Genomic DNA, 17,024 nt, shown 5'->3' on the forward strand with positions numbered 1-17,024 from the left:
TTTTAACTACATAGAGTTGCCTTAATACTTCCACCAATACTAGTACATAATTGTTGACTTCAACTTCACTCTTTTTGTTAATATCCTATTATGTCACCCTTCCTGGGGCCTTCAAAAATAATTTCTCAATACATGTGGGGTTTTCTTTGCCTAAACAGTTTTTTTTTTTTTAGAAACAGAAAAAGAATGAAATGGGAGCAATATATAATATATAACATTTTATTCTTTATTTTTTTAAAAATTGAATCATAGTCTCATATAGCCCAGGTGGCCTCAAACTTACTGTGTAGCTCAACATGATCTTGAACTTCTGATCCTTCTGGCTCCATCTTTCAAGTTCTGGGATTACAATCATGTACCATTATATATGATTTAAATGGTAGTCGGGAATCAAACCCAGGGCCTTGAGCATTCTAGGTAAATACTTTACACATTGGGCTATATGTTCATCACCTAGCATGCAGGTTAAAACAGAGATACTGGATAGTGACAATATGAGATAAAGAAACATACATAAACATATAGATGAGTGTATGTGTGTGTTCATTGAAAATGAAGGTTTTTTTTTTTTTTAACTACCCTGCCTTGCTGTTGGTCTGTATGAAAATACTTCTGAAATATCTGAGAACTTACTTCAGAAATATTGGTGAGGTTTGAAAATCCTCTCACACACTATTAAGGAGAATAAAGAGATTTCAAAACTAATCCTTATTTTCTTAATCCATCAAACCTACAAAATGAATATAGGTCTGATTCTCATACACATTCATTCCCTGATTCTAAGTCACTCCTGATTCTTCTCCAGCACTAAATAGAGCAGCAAGAAAACTGAAGATCACATTATAGATATGAGTTGAGGACCATCGGTCATAAGAAGAGTCAACTGCAATGAACCTTGCCTGCAGACACAATCTGACTGACAGACAACAGCACTTACCTTTTAAACTTGTAGATGAGAAATACAGCCAAGCCGACAAACACCACCGACAGGAGCATAAGCATGGCAGAGCTGCTGTGCCCAGCGCTGGAGTCCACCAGTGGAGCTAGGAGGGAAAAGAGATATTCTCACCATGAGACTGGTGCTGAGGGTGGAGACAGTGGAGAGCGGAGGCTGACTGTCTCCACCCTGATTCCCAGGCTTCAGATGCCTGTAGGCTACCTGTTTGCCTCCATAACAAGAAGAGTTGTTCTAAACTTTCACAGAAACTTAAACTCCTTTATTGTGTCTGGGAACACTGGCTAGTTAGGGTATATATGGAGTACATGTGACTGAGGGAGTAAAGATTATTTTGAATTCTCTGTCTCCTTAGTCTTCTTAACAATATGGCAGCACACTGGCAACTTTGGGTTAACCACAAATATAATCTTAAACCCTCTACCAGACTCTGCTAGTACAAGTCCCCTAGGAGGTGAGCTTTAGAAGCTCTTTGCGAGAAATTCTGACTTCAGAAAGACCCACCCAGCAAACAGACTTTCAGCATCTACACACCAATGCCCAATGGGACATGCCATTTCTATTCCTTTTGTAAGGCACCTAAAGACAGCTAATGGGTCTCTCTTCCCACATGGACTAACGTACTGTAAGTGGCATAGGATCTTAAAGTTTCCTGAGCTGACCTCTAACAAAGACTCAGAGAAACAAAGACTTTTGAAGAGCCCAAGTACCATCCATATAACCCAACCCCCTCACATATAAAATCAAAGTAAAAGAAATAGGACATTTTCTCCAAATATTATGCAGGATTCAATGATAAAGCCACTTGTAAGAAAGTCTTCCTGCAGTAGCTCCCAAGATACCATCAGCCTTTATCACGCATATATGCTTAGGTATTGCATTATCTATAGAAAAGGTTTTAGAGATTATTCCTTCCCTTTTCTGCTCAAAATAATAGCTCAGCCATTCTCATACCCCCTGACTCCCAGAAAGCACTCACCTAATGTCAGCTGTGTGACATATACAATGACCTGGACCCCTGGCTTCAGCTCAAACTGTACCAAGTTTTGGTTTAATGCATTAAATAGTGTCTCTACAATCTGTAAAACAAGAGAGAGGGTTCATGGACAGACATGGCAAGTGACAGTGCTCCCTTATGAGTCAACTGACAAAAAAAATAACCAAGTTCATTCATGAGATGTGGACATCTTTATCGACTTGATGCTCACATCCTGCAGAGTTTCATGAAACCCAGAAGTGGAAAGACAGAAAGAGGTATGTCAAAAAAGAAAGAGCAGCTTTCCAGAGATCCCCATGAATGAGAGCTCTAACAGACATAGTATTTCATTCAACCTCTAGCTTAGAGCTCTTTTATCCCTGTCTTTATAACCAGAGGCCTGTTGTGGGTTCAATGAAAGAATGTCAACTCATCATTAGTTCTTTAATCTGATCAGGTAACACACTGGGTATAGAGGCACCTGCAAGGATTAAAGCACATGCAGAGTCTCATCCAAATCCTCTGCATATTCTGTTCAACAGACAATGGGAGGCAAACATCAAAGAAAAGGCTGCCTCCTTTTATGGGATAATTTTTCCTCTTTACTTTTTCTACAGCAAGTCTCCAAACACATAACATTGATTTAATCACTCTCTAATTCCCACATGAAAGCTGAGACTCACTTAGGCTGTTGTCCCCAAGTCTTATCTGGCTGTACACACCTCAATATCACAGCTGCTATCCATCACTGTAATTACCTGTTTATCTAAATGGATGGATAGTGTAGCTTCCAAATATAGTTCATGCTTGCTACTTGCTATTTCAGAATAATGAAGGCTTAGAAAAGTGATATGTGCACCAAGAAGATGGATTTATTTTCAAATGACTTCAACATGCACCCCTGTGATGCCAAGAATTCCTTCAGTCCAGAGAAAAGGACAACAGCCATTTATCTGTCTGAGCACTGTGGATGGGTGTCATCCAGGCCAGGTGAGAACTGGAAGGGTGCAGAAGGAGTCTGTGCAACGGTTACTTCACATAGGAGCAAATGTATTTAAATACAGACTTTCCGCAGCTTTGTGCCTTCTTATTTCCACTTCTCCTAACTTAGCATCATGAGACGATTGGATAGGGTGACACAGCATGCAGCCAGCAATATCCCAGTGGAAGCAGAAGTGATGGGGAGAACCTGCAGACTAGTGCCCATTTGCTTCCAGATCTGTGTGCTGATCACATGAACCATGTGTTCAACAATGACCGTCGATCATAACCCACTTTGGAAATACTGCTCCTTTCATCAAAGCAAAATGAGGCAATCCATCTCTCTCCAAAGAAAAGTGTCTACAAGCAATTTGTTTCTTCTCCAGAAATATTAAAGTGACCAGCATCTCTAGGGCCCAGGCAGTTTAAAGTCAAGACCTCATTCCCATAAACAGATAGGAAAACACTGCATACTCTATCCCTGCCTCTGTCTCTGTATTTTATCTGTCACTTCACTCTTCCTCTCTCCTTCTAGTAGAAGCCAATGTAGGGTGGGGAACATGCACAAGGTCCTTGTTTATTCTCCATGGAGTTGATAATTGTTCAAAGTCCTGGATGTTGGGGCAAGAGCCCCTGGCTGATGGGTAAGCTGCTCTCGCTCTTTGAGGAGAGACAAATGTATATTAACTCAGAATCTGGTGTGGTGACAGGTGTCCCATTGCAGATTCTTTCACTTACTTGTTCTAGATCCTCTTCATTACCTTTCCTCCTTTCTGTCAAGTTCTTAGGTGGAAGGATGAAAAGCTCTGCTGAAGTGGGGAGACCTGGGAACACAGCCACAAGAATCTGGTCTTCTGGGACACTGGTCACCTGCAAAATGTTTAGAACAAAGAGTTAGGGTTCAAGTGCCAGTCTTCCATAGGTATTCCATGGCAGAGTATTCATGGCCATAAGGCCTGTATGAGGTTTAAAAACATAGTATTTCAGACCCAGGTGGTCATACACACCCAGACTGCTCTTCTGTCTCCCCTTCAAGCTGCCAGGGAACAAATCACTGCCTTCTCTGCTCTCATTCTCACTTTTACTGAAACTCAGAGAGTATTCCAAATGATTTCTGACATGGTATTTGCTGGGAGCGTTTACAAAAGTTCTTCTTGTAAATGCTCTCAGCAAATGTTCTTCTTGTCTACTTTTTGTTTGCTTGTTTGTTTGTTTTCATTGAGACCTAATTCAGTGGCTCAAAATGAGGAGCGAGCAGTTATAAAGAAACATGGGGAAGTGGTAAATTCAAAATAACAGCAGAAGAGCCCTGGTTTTCTCCAGTTAAAGCAGGAATGTTTTGCGTTAAAATAGTATTATTGGTGTGGCTGCAGTGGAAGGAGAGCCACTCACGGTGGCTGGCAACGTGAAAAAGAATTGACACCCATAATCAGTTTGCTTTCCAAAAGAATCTATTTCAGGCTATAAAATATTCATATTCTTCAGCCCACAGCTGTAACATGTTTAGTCCTAAAGAAATAATTCAAAATGTCTGAAAAACCATACATAGGAAGAAACATAATATTAACTAGAATAAGAAATAAATGGAAAGCTTAAACATTCAAAAATTAAGAAAATACTGGTATAATCACATGAAAGAATATTATTCTAGGTTGAAGGTGATGTCAAGCACTATGAAGTCACATGGATGCTTAGGATGGTTGAATACTCATCTTATTTCCATATGATTCTTTGATTAAAAGTTTATAAAATAGAAATGTATGTAAAATTAAGATGTTAAATGTTAAGATGGGGTTACAAGTGAATTTTTCAATGTGTGATTTTATTGAATTCTGTGACTAAAAACTTCAAAGAGGCAAACTTCTGACTGAAAAAAATGAGTGAGAGTGAACTGAATTTTCCTGTAGATTATTATTTCCTGTGTGTATTGATGATCTTTGATTCAGAAAATGCCTGTTCTCTCAATATGAAAATGACAGAGGATATGTGGTTCAGCTGAAATATCACCTCACTCAACGGACGCTCATGTGACCATCTACCTACAGTGATCTCCTCCAGGCCATTCAAATCACTATAGCCAGCACAGGTCTGGGAAACTGATCATGTCCACCATTGCATACAATTGTATCTGTCAGCTGCAATCTTTTTCTGACAGGTTCTGTGTGCTTGCCCAGGCATCCCTGGAAAACTTTGAGTATACTTCACTATTCCAAACTTTCTTGGCATGATATAAAGTCAATGAACCAATGAATGCTTGCTGAATTGAATAGAGGCAGAAGGGTAGATTGTTTCCTATTTTCTCAGCTCTGATTCCTATGTAGAACTAGGCTTAATGATTGGAGCTAACTCTCAGGGTTGCTATTAGCAAAGGAGATCCAGGAAGAAAGGCAGAAACAGCCATCAAGTCTAAAAAAAAAAATCTACCAACCACAAAGGCATTGTCTCAAAGTCCCAATGTGGTTTGCCAGATGTATCAGTATCTTGTCAGGAGGGATGACCACCAAATATCTGGAAGTTGCAGAATTCTAGTACACAGAACAGGAAGACCTTCACCTCATCAACCAGAGGTAGCAAGTATCAGAGCCCAAGAAAGAGTGAAAAGTGCTGAAGATTACCCAACAGAGCAAAGAGGTGACCCTGTCAGTGCATTGGCTGGTGTGACCCTCCTTGTTTGATCTCAGAAATGGTTAGTCAGGGGTCATAGAGTGACCTTGAAGCTGTGCATCTACATACACTTAATCCTGTCTAAAGGGATGGACATGTGAGTAAGTAACTGACTTCTTGAAGATTTAAGGCCTAGGCACCAATGAACACGCAATCTCCAAATGGTTTCTTCAAATATTTTAAGTGTTTAATAACTACAAGTATGTAAAACACAACCCCATCCTGGATGATATGGTAATCATGTACACTATGGTCTGAGCACTTGTGCCCTCCTACAGTTTATGCTTGAAGCCTCATTACCTACATGATGTCCTGGAAGGAAGGGCTTGGGGAAGGTGATTAGGTCATGAGGGTAGGGCACTTGTGAATGAGATCAGTACTCTTATTAAACTAGTTGAAGATAACCACTTTGCCCTTTTGCTACCATGTGAACACAAAATGAGAAAATGCCATTTATGGATCATGCTCTTATCAATGCCTTGGTCTTCAACTTTCTAGCACATAGAATTTCAAGAGATAAATTTTTGTCATTTATAAGTCACTCATTCTACAGTAGCCCAGACAGAATAAAGAAGCTGTCTTATTCTTATCTCCTTCTATGAATAATTCCTTTATAGAAAGTCTGAAGTTCCCTTGAAATACTACCTACATGAATTCCCCTCTGTCCTCCCCGCTTACTTTTTCTACTTCCTTTCTGTCAGCTCCTTTTCTATATCTTTTCCTGTGGTTTTTTCCCTCTGCTTTGAAACATATTAGCAATCTTGATTCCCTGCCCCCATTTTCTTCTCAAACAACACTAATTATCTCCATAGCATTGGCTCTGACATTGCTGCTCTATCCTGAACTTCTGCTTGACCTTCAGATCCACATTATCAACTAGTCATGCTTGTACAGTCATTTCTCATGTCTTCCAAACTCACACCCAAAGATCAAAACCTGTAGCATGAATCTTTAAAGTTCTTATTATAAATCAAATCTGAGGCTAGTTATTGTCCATCTGTAGATCAGAGAGACAACAACAAGTATCTCACCTCGGATCTCAGCTGTCTTGTTTCCTCAGACTAAGCTTCTGTTCCTCATCCAATGCTCTCAGCTGAATACTGCTCAAAACTGAATGCTTAACCCGCCAAATTTCTAGTTTCTGTCTCACCCTTATATATCTTTTTGTTTCTACCCACTCCTGATTAAGCTGCTTTCTGGATTAAAGCATGTGTACCATGCTTGCTATTTTTGCTTGACTCACAGAGATCAGATTTCTATCTCTGAATCTAGATTAAAGTGTGAGTGCACCATTTTCTAGCTTGTATCTAGTGCTGTCTGTTCTCTGACCCAGATAAATTTATTAGTACACATATTTTGGAAACACAATACCACCACACAAAACCCATTACTGTTTCCCAAGTACATTTTCCCCTACATAGTCCTCAAGTAGTTAATGGCAAGGATACCTCCTATCTATTGTTTGGATTACAAAGGTTCTCCTTCTCTCTCACCAATAAGTTCCTAGTATTTTTATTGTTCATTGTCTTAATGAATCCTTGGCTTATTTCTCTTTATGATTTAATTGTTCCTGATCTATACAACCTCTGTATTTGTTTGAAATCATCCCCACACTCTGGCCTTCCTACAAACAGCCTTTCTTTTGTAATGCCACCATAATAGGTGCCTGGCATATATATCTATTGACAGAATTTTCTTACTTAAAGAAAACACCACACTCTTCACAGTCTCTGATGCCTACACCTTTGCTCTTTTGGTTCTTCACTATGACTTAATCACTCCAGGCCATTGCTGTCCACTTTGTTGTCCTCTCAGGTAGAGGTTGACTACACCAAACTCTGTCATTTCTGCAAAATACTGAGCACTTCTAGCAGGAATTGGCTTTGCTTGTACTGTTCATTATGTCTGAAAGGCACAATCTCTTCCCTGTTAACTGACACATATCCTCTAAAATACAGTTCAAATATCCCCTCCAGAATCATTACAAAGCTCTGGAAGTATCTATTGAATTGCATGTCTGGGCCAACCTTGCAGTCTCCAGGATAGGGGAGTCACACTTCTCCATGCTTTTTGGAGATGCTGGCTATGCCTCTATACCACAGAACTACACCACTGCACATAACTTACTTCTCTACTTAAATTGACTCCTTTACTCATCATTACATTCCAGTATGTATTTTTGAGACTTGTTAACACACTCTTATTTTCACCAAAGTAAATACGACTGTGTCTTAAATCTATAGCTGTATTTCCCTGGTGGGGAGCTCTGCTTCTGAGCTGTGTGGCCAATGGTAGCCTAGTGAAGTTAAATGTCTATTTAAGAAGGGCCTAATCATATGCAAATGGTATATAAATGCATACAATTAGTGGAGATTCATCAAATGGTTATCCATTTTCCATTGTGGATGTTAAGACCCTGTCTCAGAAATACTTGGGTCAAACACTGAACCAATTTTCATCTTCAAACACTAAACTAGCTTTTATTCCATTCCCAGCTTTCCTCTCTCATGTCTCATCTTTTTTCTCCTCCTTACCCAGTTCTGACTTGTCTTTATTTCTTTCTCTATATGGAGAAATAATCCTTACCTGTCTGTAGGATAGAATTTCAATTCTTGTCCTGCCATCCGTTTTTTTTTTTTTTTCTTTGCCCCAAAGAATCAAAGATATAGCCAACTTACCTTAACCAGAGCTCGCTTTATAACATTGCCAATGTCTTGCCTCCACTCAGGAATATCAGGATTGTGGTAATCGAGATTTGGAGAGAATGATAAGAGCTGTGACTGGAAATATTCTGCAAGAAGTCAGAGTGTGCAAGTGAGGCTGGTAGAGTGAGATGAGAGGGTTTGACAGGCAAAGGGCCCATCACTATGTACACTAGGAACCAGTTCTCTTTCACAAGGACTCAGCTACCTTTCTATGGCGATATTTTATTTGTACTGAAATGTGATTTTCATTGTATGTTAATAAATAAAGTTGCCCAGGGGTCAGAGCTATTAGAGCCATAGCAAAAGCGTGGTGGTGGTGGTGGTGGTGGTGGTGGCGGCGGCAGCAGTGGCAGCGGCGCATGCCTTTAATCCCAGCACTTGGTAGAAGAGCTAGGTAGATCTCTGTGTGTTCAAGGATACAGCCAACATTGGAGACATACGCCTTTAAGACCTGGAGGGCGGTACTGACAGGCAGTGATGAGGCAGTCATGTGTTTGGGTTTACAACCAATGAGAAGGCAGAACAGAAAGACTATTTAAAGACAGACACACAGGAAGTAGCTCTCTTTTGGGAAGCTAGGAGCACTGCAGGAGGTAAGATTTTAGCTCTGAGCTCTGACCTCTCGGCTTTCTCTTTTACATTGGTTCTGTGTTTCTTATTTTAATAAGACGGTTGGTTACATCTACACCTTTCCTTATTTTCAGTTGCTCTTTGGCTTTTGAAAAGAAGTGAATTTGCCCACCAAGAGTAGATTTGTGATCTTCCTCATGTTGCTAACTCCTGCAAAGAATATTGGCTGAAATGAAAGACACAAACAGGGAAGCCCAGAAGGAGATCTGACTCCCTTCTGTGTATCTAAGAACCAAACCAAAGAAAAACAATCAGGGATGGCTAGAATGGAAGCTTTTTCACTTAGCTGTCTTTCAGTTCCATTGTTGATTATTCTGTAAAAAGCCTCACAAGTGAGGAAAGTAGGTTAAAATTTGTCTCTAGGAGTATACGGTAATGCTTGATTTCTTGACCTGGTTGGTGAGTACACATGTTTATCCACTTAGTGCTAATTCATGAAAATCAGTATTTCTGATATGCACCATTTTTCAATGTAACATTTACACTCCAATAAAAATATTTACTTCCGATCCTAATAAGGGCCTCTGGTGGCCAGTGGGCATAGAAGTAGGAAAATAACTCACTGGGGCAAATCTGAAGAAATATGCCTTGGTCAGAGGCTCGCATGCATTTGTATAACTTTCTAGACAACTACAATGATAGTGGCTGTCTGGGAACTTATGGGAGGTCTGGAGGGACTGAAGCATAGGCTCATTAATTTCACTTAAAATGAATGTAGTAATTAAGAACTATGTTCCATGGTTTAGAACACAGAAGCAGCCCTGAGTACCATCTTCGCTGCCTTCATCTAAGCTTATATTCACTTTTATTGCTGTACTTTTACAGTGCACGAGATTAAGCTTCATAAGGACATTTTCATAGATGTGTATCCCTCTATAGGACCCCCATTCTAACTCCTCCTTTTACTCCATTTTATCCTCCTAGGCAGTTTTGCTTCAACTCTCATGACATATATAATGTACATATAGCTATATAAGCTAATGATTTTAGCCTCATTATGAAGCCTTCACAGATGATGATGATGATGATGATGATGGAATTTCAACAATCAATAACTGAAAACCACATTTACTCTGTATAGGTCATCTCACTATCCAAGATATCAGTTCTATAGGGTAGGGATCACTACTCCTTCAGTTTGTAGATCACTTCTCTGATTTGACACAGTAAGTGCTGCATACACATTGCAGACACCTTAACAGATCATCATATCTAGCTCCTTCTATGGTCTTTCTACTTTACCTTTCCTTCAACTATAATAAATGCCTATGTCAAATAAGTATTCCAAACATATTATGATCTATGATCTAGATGTACCACAAGATGCCTGTCTCCACAAGGAGCAACAGATGCTTACCTGTGATCTGCTTTTTTTTTTTTTTTTTTAATTTTACACCTCCATCCAAAGAAGTCTATATTGGTGGACTTCACTGATCTCCCTATAAACTGGCAAATTCTAAATCAGTTTATGTTTGGCACTAGCATAGGAAGAGGGAACTGCCTGAGCAGAAGAGACTATCACAGGACCATGTTCGGAGCTTACCATGTACTGCAATCTCCTTCGTGTCTTGGATGAGAGCATTCCCAGCAGCTACCTGCACAGTGATGGTGTTGGTTCCTTCTGCAAGGAATGTGAAAGAGATGCTGCTGTCCAAGGTGATGAGGGGCTGCAAGAAACAGAACAGCATTACCCCTTCAGACTTCCATAGGGTACCAGATTTCCTTTCCTTCTTGTAGATTTCAGAATGTCGTGCACATTCATAGAAGGACAGCTCTCAGGGGTTCTTTACTTAAAAAAGAATAAGGAAAACAACAACAACAATTTTATTTGGTTTCCCCAAACTGTGGTTATATCTCCAGGAACTAGGAAGGGTATTAATCAATTTAAGATTCATAAAATTTAAACCTGAACACTAAGTGACACTCGAGTTGTCATAGCACCTTGTTCTTTCTCCTGAGTGAAATAAAATCAACTTTGAAGGCCTGTATCTGATGGCTTTTGGAACAAGGAATCACTTCCTGTCATTATCCAGTGTCCCTTGGGTTCTGCACCATACTTCATTGGGCTGCAGGGACTTTCAAAGAAGTAACCTGTTACTTACTTCAGTATCACCTGACTTAAGCACAGTGTCATTCTTACAACAGAAAACACACCAAAAATATGCAATGGCCCTACAATTGATTTTTTTTTTTGTTAAATTATATGTTTTCCCTTGCAAAGCATTTTTCTCACTTTTATTAGTTTGGGAATATACAAACATGAATATATAATAGGTTGTGATTTAGTTTTCTTTTTGCTTCCTCCTGACTTAGAAAAAGATATGGACTTATCAAGGACAAAAAGAGAGATAGAATGTAAGCAGGTTCTTGTAGAAGAGAAGGCAGATGTTGAAATAGAAGAGTCAGTGGTTTTCTTATCCATGTCTTCTCATGATCCCTGTGCTGTGGAAGGTGAGGGATAACAGCTGGAGGTTGAGCTAAGGCACATAACGAAGACATGCCTCAAGCACAAATGAGCAGACTCCCTCTCATCTCCACACATAGGGACAACAAGATACAGAATGATAATGTGGCTTGTTGAAATATGCACAGATCTGCTGCTCTATAAGGGGTAAGTATATGCCAACCCTCACAGTGTACTCATAATTGGCTGGATATGTGCACACAGAGAAATGCAAAGGCTTGAGGATGCAGTTTCTAGACAGTGCTCTTTCTGTAAGACTGAAATCCTTTTATGTTCACCATATTTGACAGGGCTTCTGAAGAACTAATTTGATTTCTTCTATTTCAAATTCTATAGCACTCCTTTATGATCAGGCTGGTGGTAGTTGGACAGAATCAGAGATCCTACCCTAAGCTTCTGATATATTTTCTTCTCTCTTTATTGAATAAAAAAGGAAGGGAATATATAAAGAAATACCATTTCCCCTCAATGAAAGAAAGCTTCTAAGCTGTAGGCATTATTTATCATACATACGGCTTTATAATACCACTCATGTGCCTTTGGAGTTGAACAAAGGATAAGGTAGAAATGAATCTGTCATACACACCATGATACCATGTATGTTCAGAGTTCTGTTTCTTTAATATTTTGCTTATTTTCATTCTATATATATGTATGTATATTTTGCCTGCATGTACTCTGTGTAACACATGTGTAGTACCTGCAGAGGCAAAAAGAGGGTATCAAATCCCCCAGAACTGGAGTTAGAAATCATTGAATGCCATCATGTGGGTGCTGAGAATTAAATCCCAGTCTTCTGAAAGAGCAGCAAATAATCTTAACTGCTGAGCCATTTTTTTCCAGCCCTAATGTCCTGTTTTGAGAAGTGTGCTGAAGCCAACTGGGGCTCTGCATAGCAGTGTCATTCATGCTGTGGAAAGACGGAAGGTCATGGCCATGAAATGAGAGAATATGTACACCATACTGTTGCTGCCTCTTGAATGACAGGAACAGTGACTTGAAACCCTGACTCCATCACTATTTGAATGAATGACCCTAGGCAATTCTATGTCTGTTCTGGGCCTCCTCTTCATCTGTGTAGAGAAAAGGTTAACACTATGGCTCTTGGCATCTCAGAGTAGCCAACTGCACAGTGTTTACAAACTTCTAGAGAAATTTCTTCTGTGGTCTACAAAACAATGGCATGTGTTTATTATTTGGTACAGAAACAACTATACTGATTTTCTGCAGTTAATTATGTGACAGTTAAAAATAAAATATAGGATTTATGGCTAAAGTTTGGAGTTAGATTATCTCTAAGAAGTCACTTAGAGATTAACCTAAGAGAATAACAAATGGCTGGAGGTAACAGTTTTATGTACTGTTTACTGTATTAAGTCTTAGGAGTCATTGGCCTTCCCAGATCTTTGGAAACAAAATGAGACATCAAAATGTAATAGTATAATGGTTAAAAGTTGTTTTTAGATAATAATGCTAAACAATGTAGAAAATACAAAGCAAACTGGAACTCTCATGCTATTTTAGTAGAACTATAAAAGCATTGCAACCATTTTGGGGAAAGTTTAGTTTGTTAGAAATTATGAGGACTTTTTCCAAAGTGATTTGCCATATCACATTTTATAATCTGCAACTGTGGCCTCCAGAATTTAGTTATAAGGAAATATATGTGTACAGTTAAAGACATTCATAGCAGCTCTTCACAACAGTTTAAAATGCAGACAGTCTAGAATTTCACCAATGAGCAAATAAAAATTAGTCACAGGATATTCATACAACAGATAAAAAGGAATATTAATGCATGCATATACAGCGGTACCTATAAAAATATAGATGTGTGACTGTCAAAACCACAAGAGGTGAAACTGACCAATTTGTATTATGTGATTACATTCCTATGATATTCTGTAGCAGGCAAATCTAAGCTGTGATGAGGAGGACTCTGGGATGGGGATTGGCTGAGAACATAAAGGAAACTTGGAGAAGGGTAATGATAAGGCATCATCACAGGTAGGCTACCCAGTGAATGCATTTTCAAACTGTAAATACACACTGCAGATTCATATATTCCATTGTTCATAAGTTTTATATTCCCCAAGGAGGAAAACTTTCAAGCAACTGTGAACCACAGACAATGAATTGCAAGCTCAATGATTTAGAACAAAGCACATAATCTCAAATTTACTTTAAAATAAATTTTTAAAAATCAAGATTAATGGATGCATAGACAGTAATGCAGAGATAGACTTGTGATATTTCCATAATAAACATAATTTGCACAGTACACACAGTAGATATAAGTTTAGGAAGGAATTACATCCAGTTCCTTGTAAAAGTCTGACCATTTTATTGTATATCTGAAATTTTTTACACAAAATACTAGGTGAAAGATTTTTAAAAGGGATAATAAAAATGTGTTTATTTTTCTCTACTCTGAACTATTCCCTCAGATGGTGAATATCTTAAATTGTCCTTCTGTCCAGTTTCCTGCCCCTTAGCAGTCTTTCCATTGCTCACTCACTACCAAGGCCTTTCTCCTCTGTTCCTAGTTTCTTCTTCAGGAAACCTTCACCATTCCCTTGTCATCTTTGTCAGCTCTAAGTGGGACCTGTGGTCCTCTGCCTTCTCTAGAAGATTCTTCCAAGAATTAGCTGGTTATGGGTTTTGATCAACAGCATCTCCTCTGAGAGAACCTCATTCCCTCCCATCCTAGCAAATTTTATCTTGTCTTCCTCTGGCTGCTTCCCAGTGTCCCAGAGCCAAGGAAGGACTTAGGGCTGAAGGGCAAAGGGAACACATCATCAGAGGTGGGTGAATGTGAGCCATCACAGCAGCCAGTCAGGGCACAGAGCCATAGCAAACAAATGCTGATGGATGGGGATGCTTGGTCTCTGGGTGGCCGGCCACAGACAGGCATCAATGCTAGGTAAATACAGAAGCTAATTCTGTTTTCCAAATTGCTTTTGTTTTTCATCAGCAGTTATGGCAACATGGCTGATTTCACCTTCCCCACAAAGCTGGAACAGTCAACAGAATCCTTAACTTCTTCATTGGCCACTGATATAGAATGCCCAATGCTAAATTAAATAAAGTATTTTAAGGTTCATTTACTCAAATCTATTAGGCATGCAGACACATTTATTAAGCCAGACCTCTGTTAATCCCAGCAAATTGGCCATTCAGAGACCCACAAACCCAGCAGGCAGGTGCTTGACTTTTCTGCCTCTGCTTTGTCCTAGCTGCAGGGCCAGCTGGCAGTGGGGCCCTTCGAATAATACCTCATGCCCTGCCTAGGCTTCGGGTTACATTCCTCATAGTGAAGAGTCCTTCACATGTGACAGGTCACAAATTATCCAACCGAGCCTGGCAACAAATAATAAAAGCTCTGAGAAACTATTTAGTTATAAGATTTCCACTTGACTAATGGACTAGTGAGCTGCAGGGAAATCTCTGGGTACAGGCTACACCACACCAGCAGTCTACACAGTGAGTCATGAGAATGTCACACATCATAAAAATCTCCACAGTTTAAAATGTGCACCTTGATCAAATCTTCCACTGCCAAATTGAACAAACAATGAAATCATTACTCTTGCCTCACTTAAAACCTTCAGTAGATTATGCAGCAATGTATGAAATGTGCTTATCATATGAAATAAAAAGGCGGAATATATAATTGTGGGCATGCCATGCTGAGAACTATGTAAAAATAACTTAAATACGCCAAAAGCAAGAAAGAAATAAAGCAAAACACTATTTATAGTTGTGTTATAACTATGGATTGATGTGAAAATTCATAGTTGAAAATGATTTAACACGTATGCACAAACACCACACACACACACACACACACACACACACACACTCTCACACGCACACATACACATACACACAGAGGGCGAGGGGGAGAGACAAAGGAGGGGTATTTCTGTTGAAGCATCATGTGTTCATGATAGCTCTGTCTAATTTAATTTCTTATCATCTTACCTTAAATATGGATTTTTATGACAAAAGGAAAAAATATATTTTAAGAAGTCTGATCCTTCTACTTTAAAAAATTTTTCTTCCAATGTCTACCCAAAATGAATTCTCTGATTTGGATGACTCGATTCACACAGGACACAGCCACTTGTAAAGATTAACTTTTACACCTTGATCTTTTCTTCTCTCTGCCTCAGATATGCTGTTCCTTCAAAGCCAGCTCAGGACCATTTCCATAAGTGACACTCTTTGTGGCTCACAGGCTTGCATCCATCACTACCTAGGATGCCCATCTTGGCTTATATGTGTATGTTCTGACTGCCTTCCCTTCCTATTCATTTTCCTGGATGTTAAATTCATATTATCAAATAGAATATATTTCTTGAAGGTGACAAATGGAATTTACCCTGCTTTGTATTCCTCACATCTAGTAGGGAAAAAAAAGCTTCTGAAAACGATCTATGGAGGGCCTGATACAATTTCATGTCCCCTGCTGATAGTATTGTAGGTATGTAAGCCAACAGCTGAGTCTCAGGAATGCTTATTATTTTCTATTTATCTGTACATCACACATCCACACCAATTATTTTATGTGTTTTCATCTTGTCTTTTCAGATGGAACACAATTTCTTTGAAGATAGGGATAATGTTGTACATGCATTTTGCCCCTGATATTAATAGCATCAAAATGAGGACTGGCTACAAAGTTAGAGGGTCAGTTTATTTGTATCAATATTTTTATTTAATTTAACTACCTGAGTGAACTTTCCTACTTCATGTAGTAGGTATACACACACCTTAAACTAACTTCCAAGGTTATCAGCCTAAGTGTCTCCTATAAAATGGGGTTTCTAATGATTAAATAAATAAAGCTGTTCTGATGATTAAAAAATAATGAATATTCAGAAAATAAAGCAAATGCTAGGAATAAATAAAATTAGAATTAGTTCATTTTAAAGAGCAGTTTGCTAGTCATAGGGAGTCAAACAGCTCTAAAGTTGACCACACTCACCAAAACACACAAAAACACTCATTCCTTTTCCAGTCAAATGTGGTGATTGCTAAATCATGGTGTAATGTGGCCCCTTTCTTCATTAATGTGTTTCTCGCATGGTGATATCAGAAAGCACTGAAAATGTGTCTCTTTCAAATGTAGGAAGTAACTTTTTTTCAGACAGTTATATGACCTATAGAACCCTATCAGATTTTATCTATAGGTAAATGTCATCGATGTTCCCAAATGCTTAGCCATGTTCTAAGTGATTCATGAGTATTCTTTACTTAAAGCTCATGGCAATAATCAATTGTAGCTATTACTGTTAGTACTAGGACTTGACAGTTAATAAAACTGAAACTCAATGAAAGTAAATGTTTTGACCAAGGGACTAGAACAAAGAAAAATCTGTCTGGATTTCAACCCAAGTTTGTCATTTTCTGAAATTATTTTATACTTTCACCTTTCAAGTGTTGCTAGCTTTGTTCTTTGGAAACAAATATCAACTGGTAATAACCTTTGTGACCTGGGTGCTTGTATATTGTACTCCATTCTTAAGCTTGTGGATGGGAATTTCTCAAGCAAGGGAATACCTCTAGTGATCAATTAAAAAATTAAAACTATATTGTCAATATGCACTTAAAATCTCATAATATGTCATAACATCTGTATGTGTG

General features: G+C 38.8%; 1 protein-coding gene across 1 annotated transcript in view; it reads right to left on the bottom strand.

Annotated features, from left to right (window-relative positions):
* Positions 1–17,024, bottom strand: part of Sorcs3 (sortilin related VPS10 domain containing receptor 3) — a 615,406-nt gene that overhangs the window by 7,331 nt on the left and 591,051 nt on the right. Inside the window, exons 21-25 of the mRNA XM_028874644.2 lie at positions 10,455–10,578; positions 8,255–8,367; positions 3,651–3,782; positions 1,935–2,034; positions 938–1,043 (exon numbers count right to left, since the gene is read on the bottom strand). Coding sequence (XP_028730477.1) covers positions 938–1,043; positions 1,935–2,034; positions 3,651–3,782; positions 8,255–8,367; positions 10,455–10,578 — 575 coding nt within the window. The remainder of the gene's footprint in view (positions 1–937; positions 1,044–1,934; positions 2,035–3,650; positions 3,783–8,254; positions 8,368–10,454; positions 10,579–17,024) is intronic.

Source organism: Peromyscus leucopus, chromosome 1 (assembly GCF_004664715.2).
Source record: "Peromyscus leucopus breed LL Stock chromosome 1, UCI_PerLeu_2.1, whole genome shotgun sequence".
Taxonomy (NCBI): domain Eukaryota; kingdom Metazoa; phylum Chordata; class Mammalia; order Rodentia; family Cricetidae; genus Peromyscus; species Peromyscus leucopus.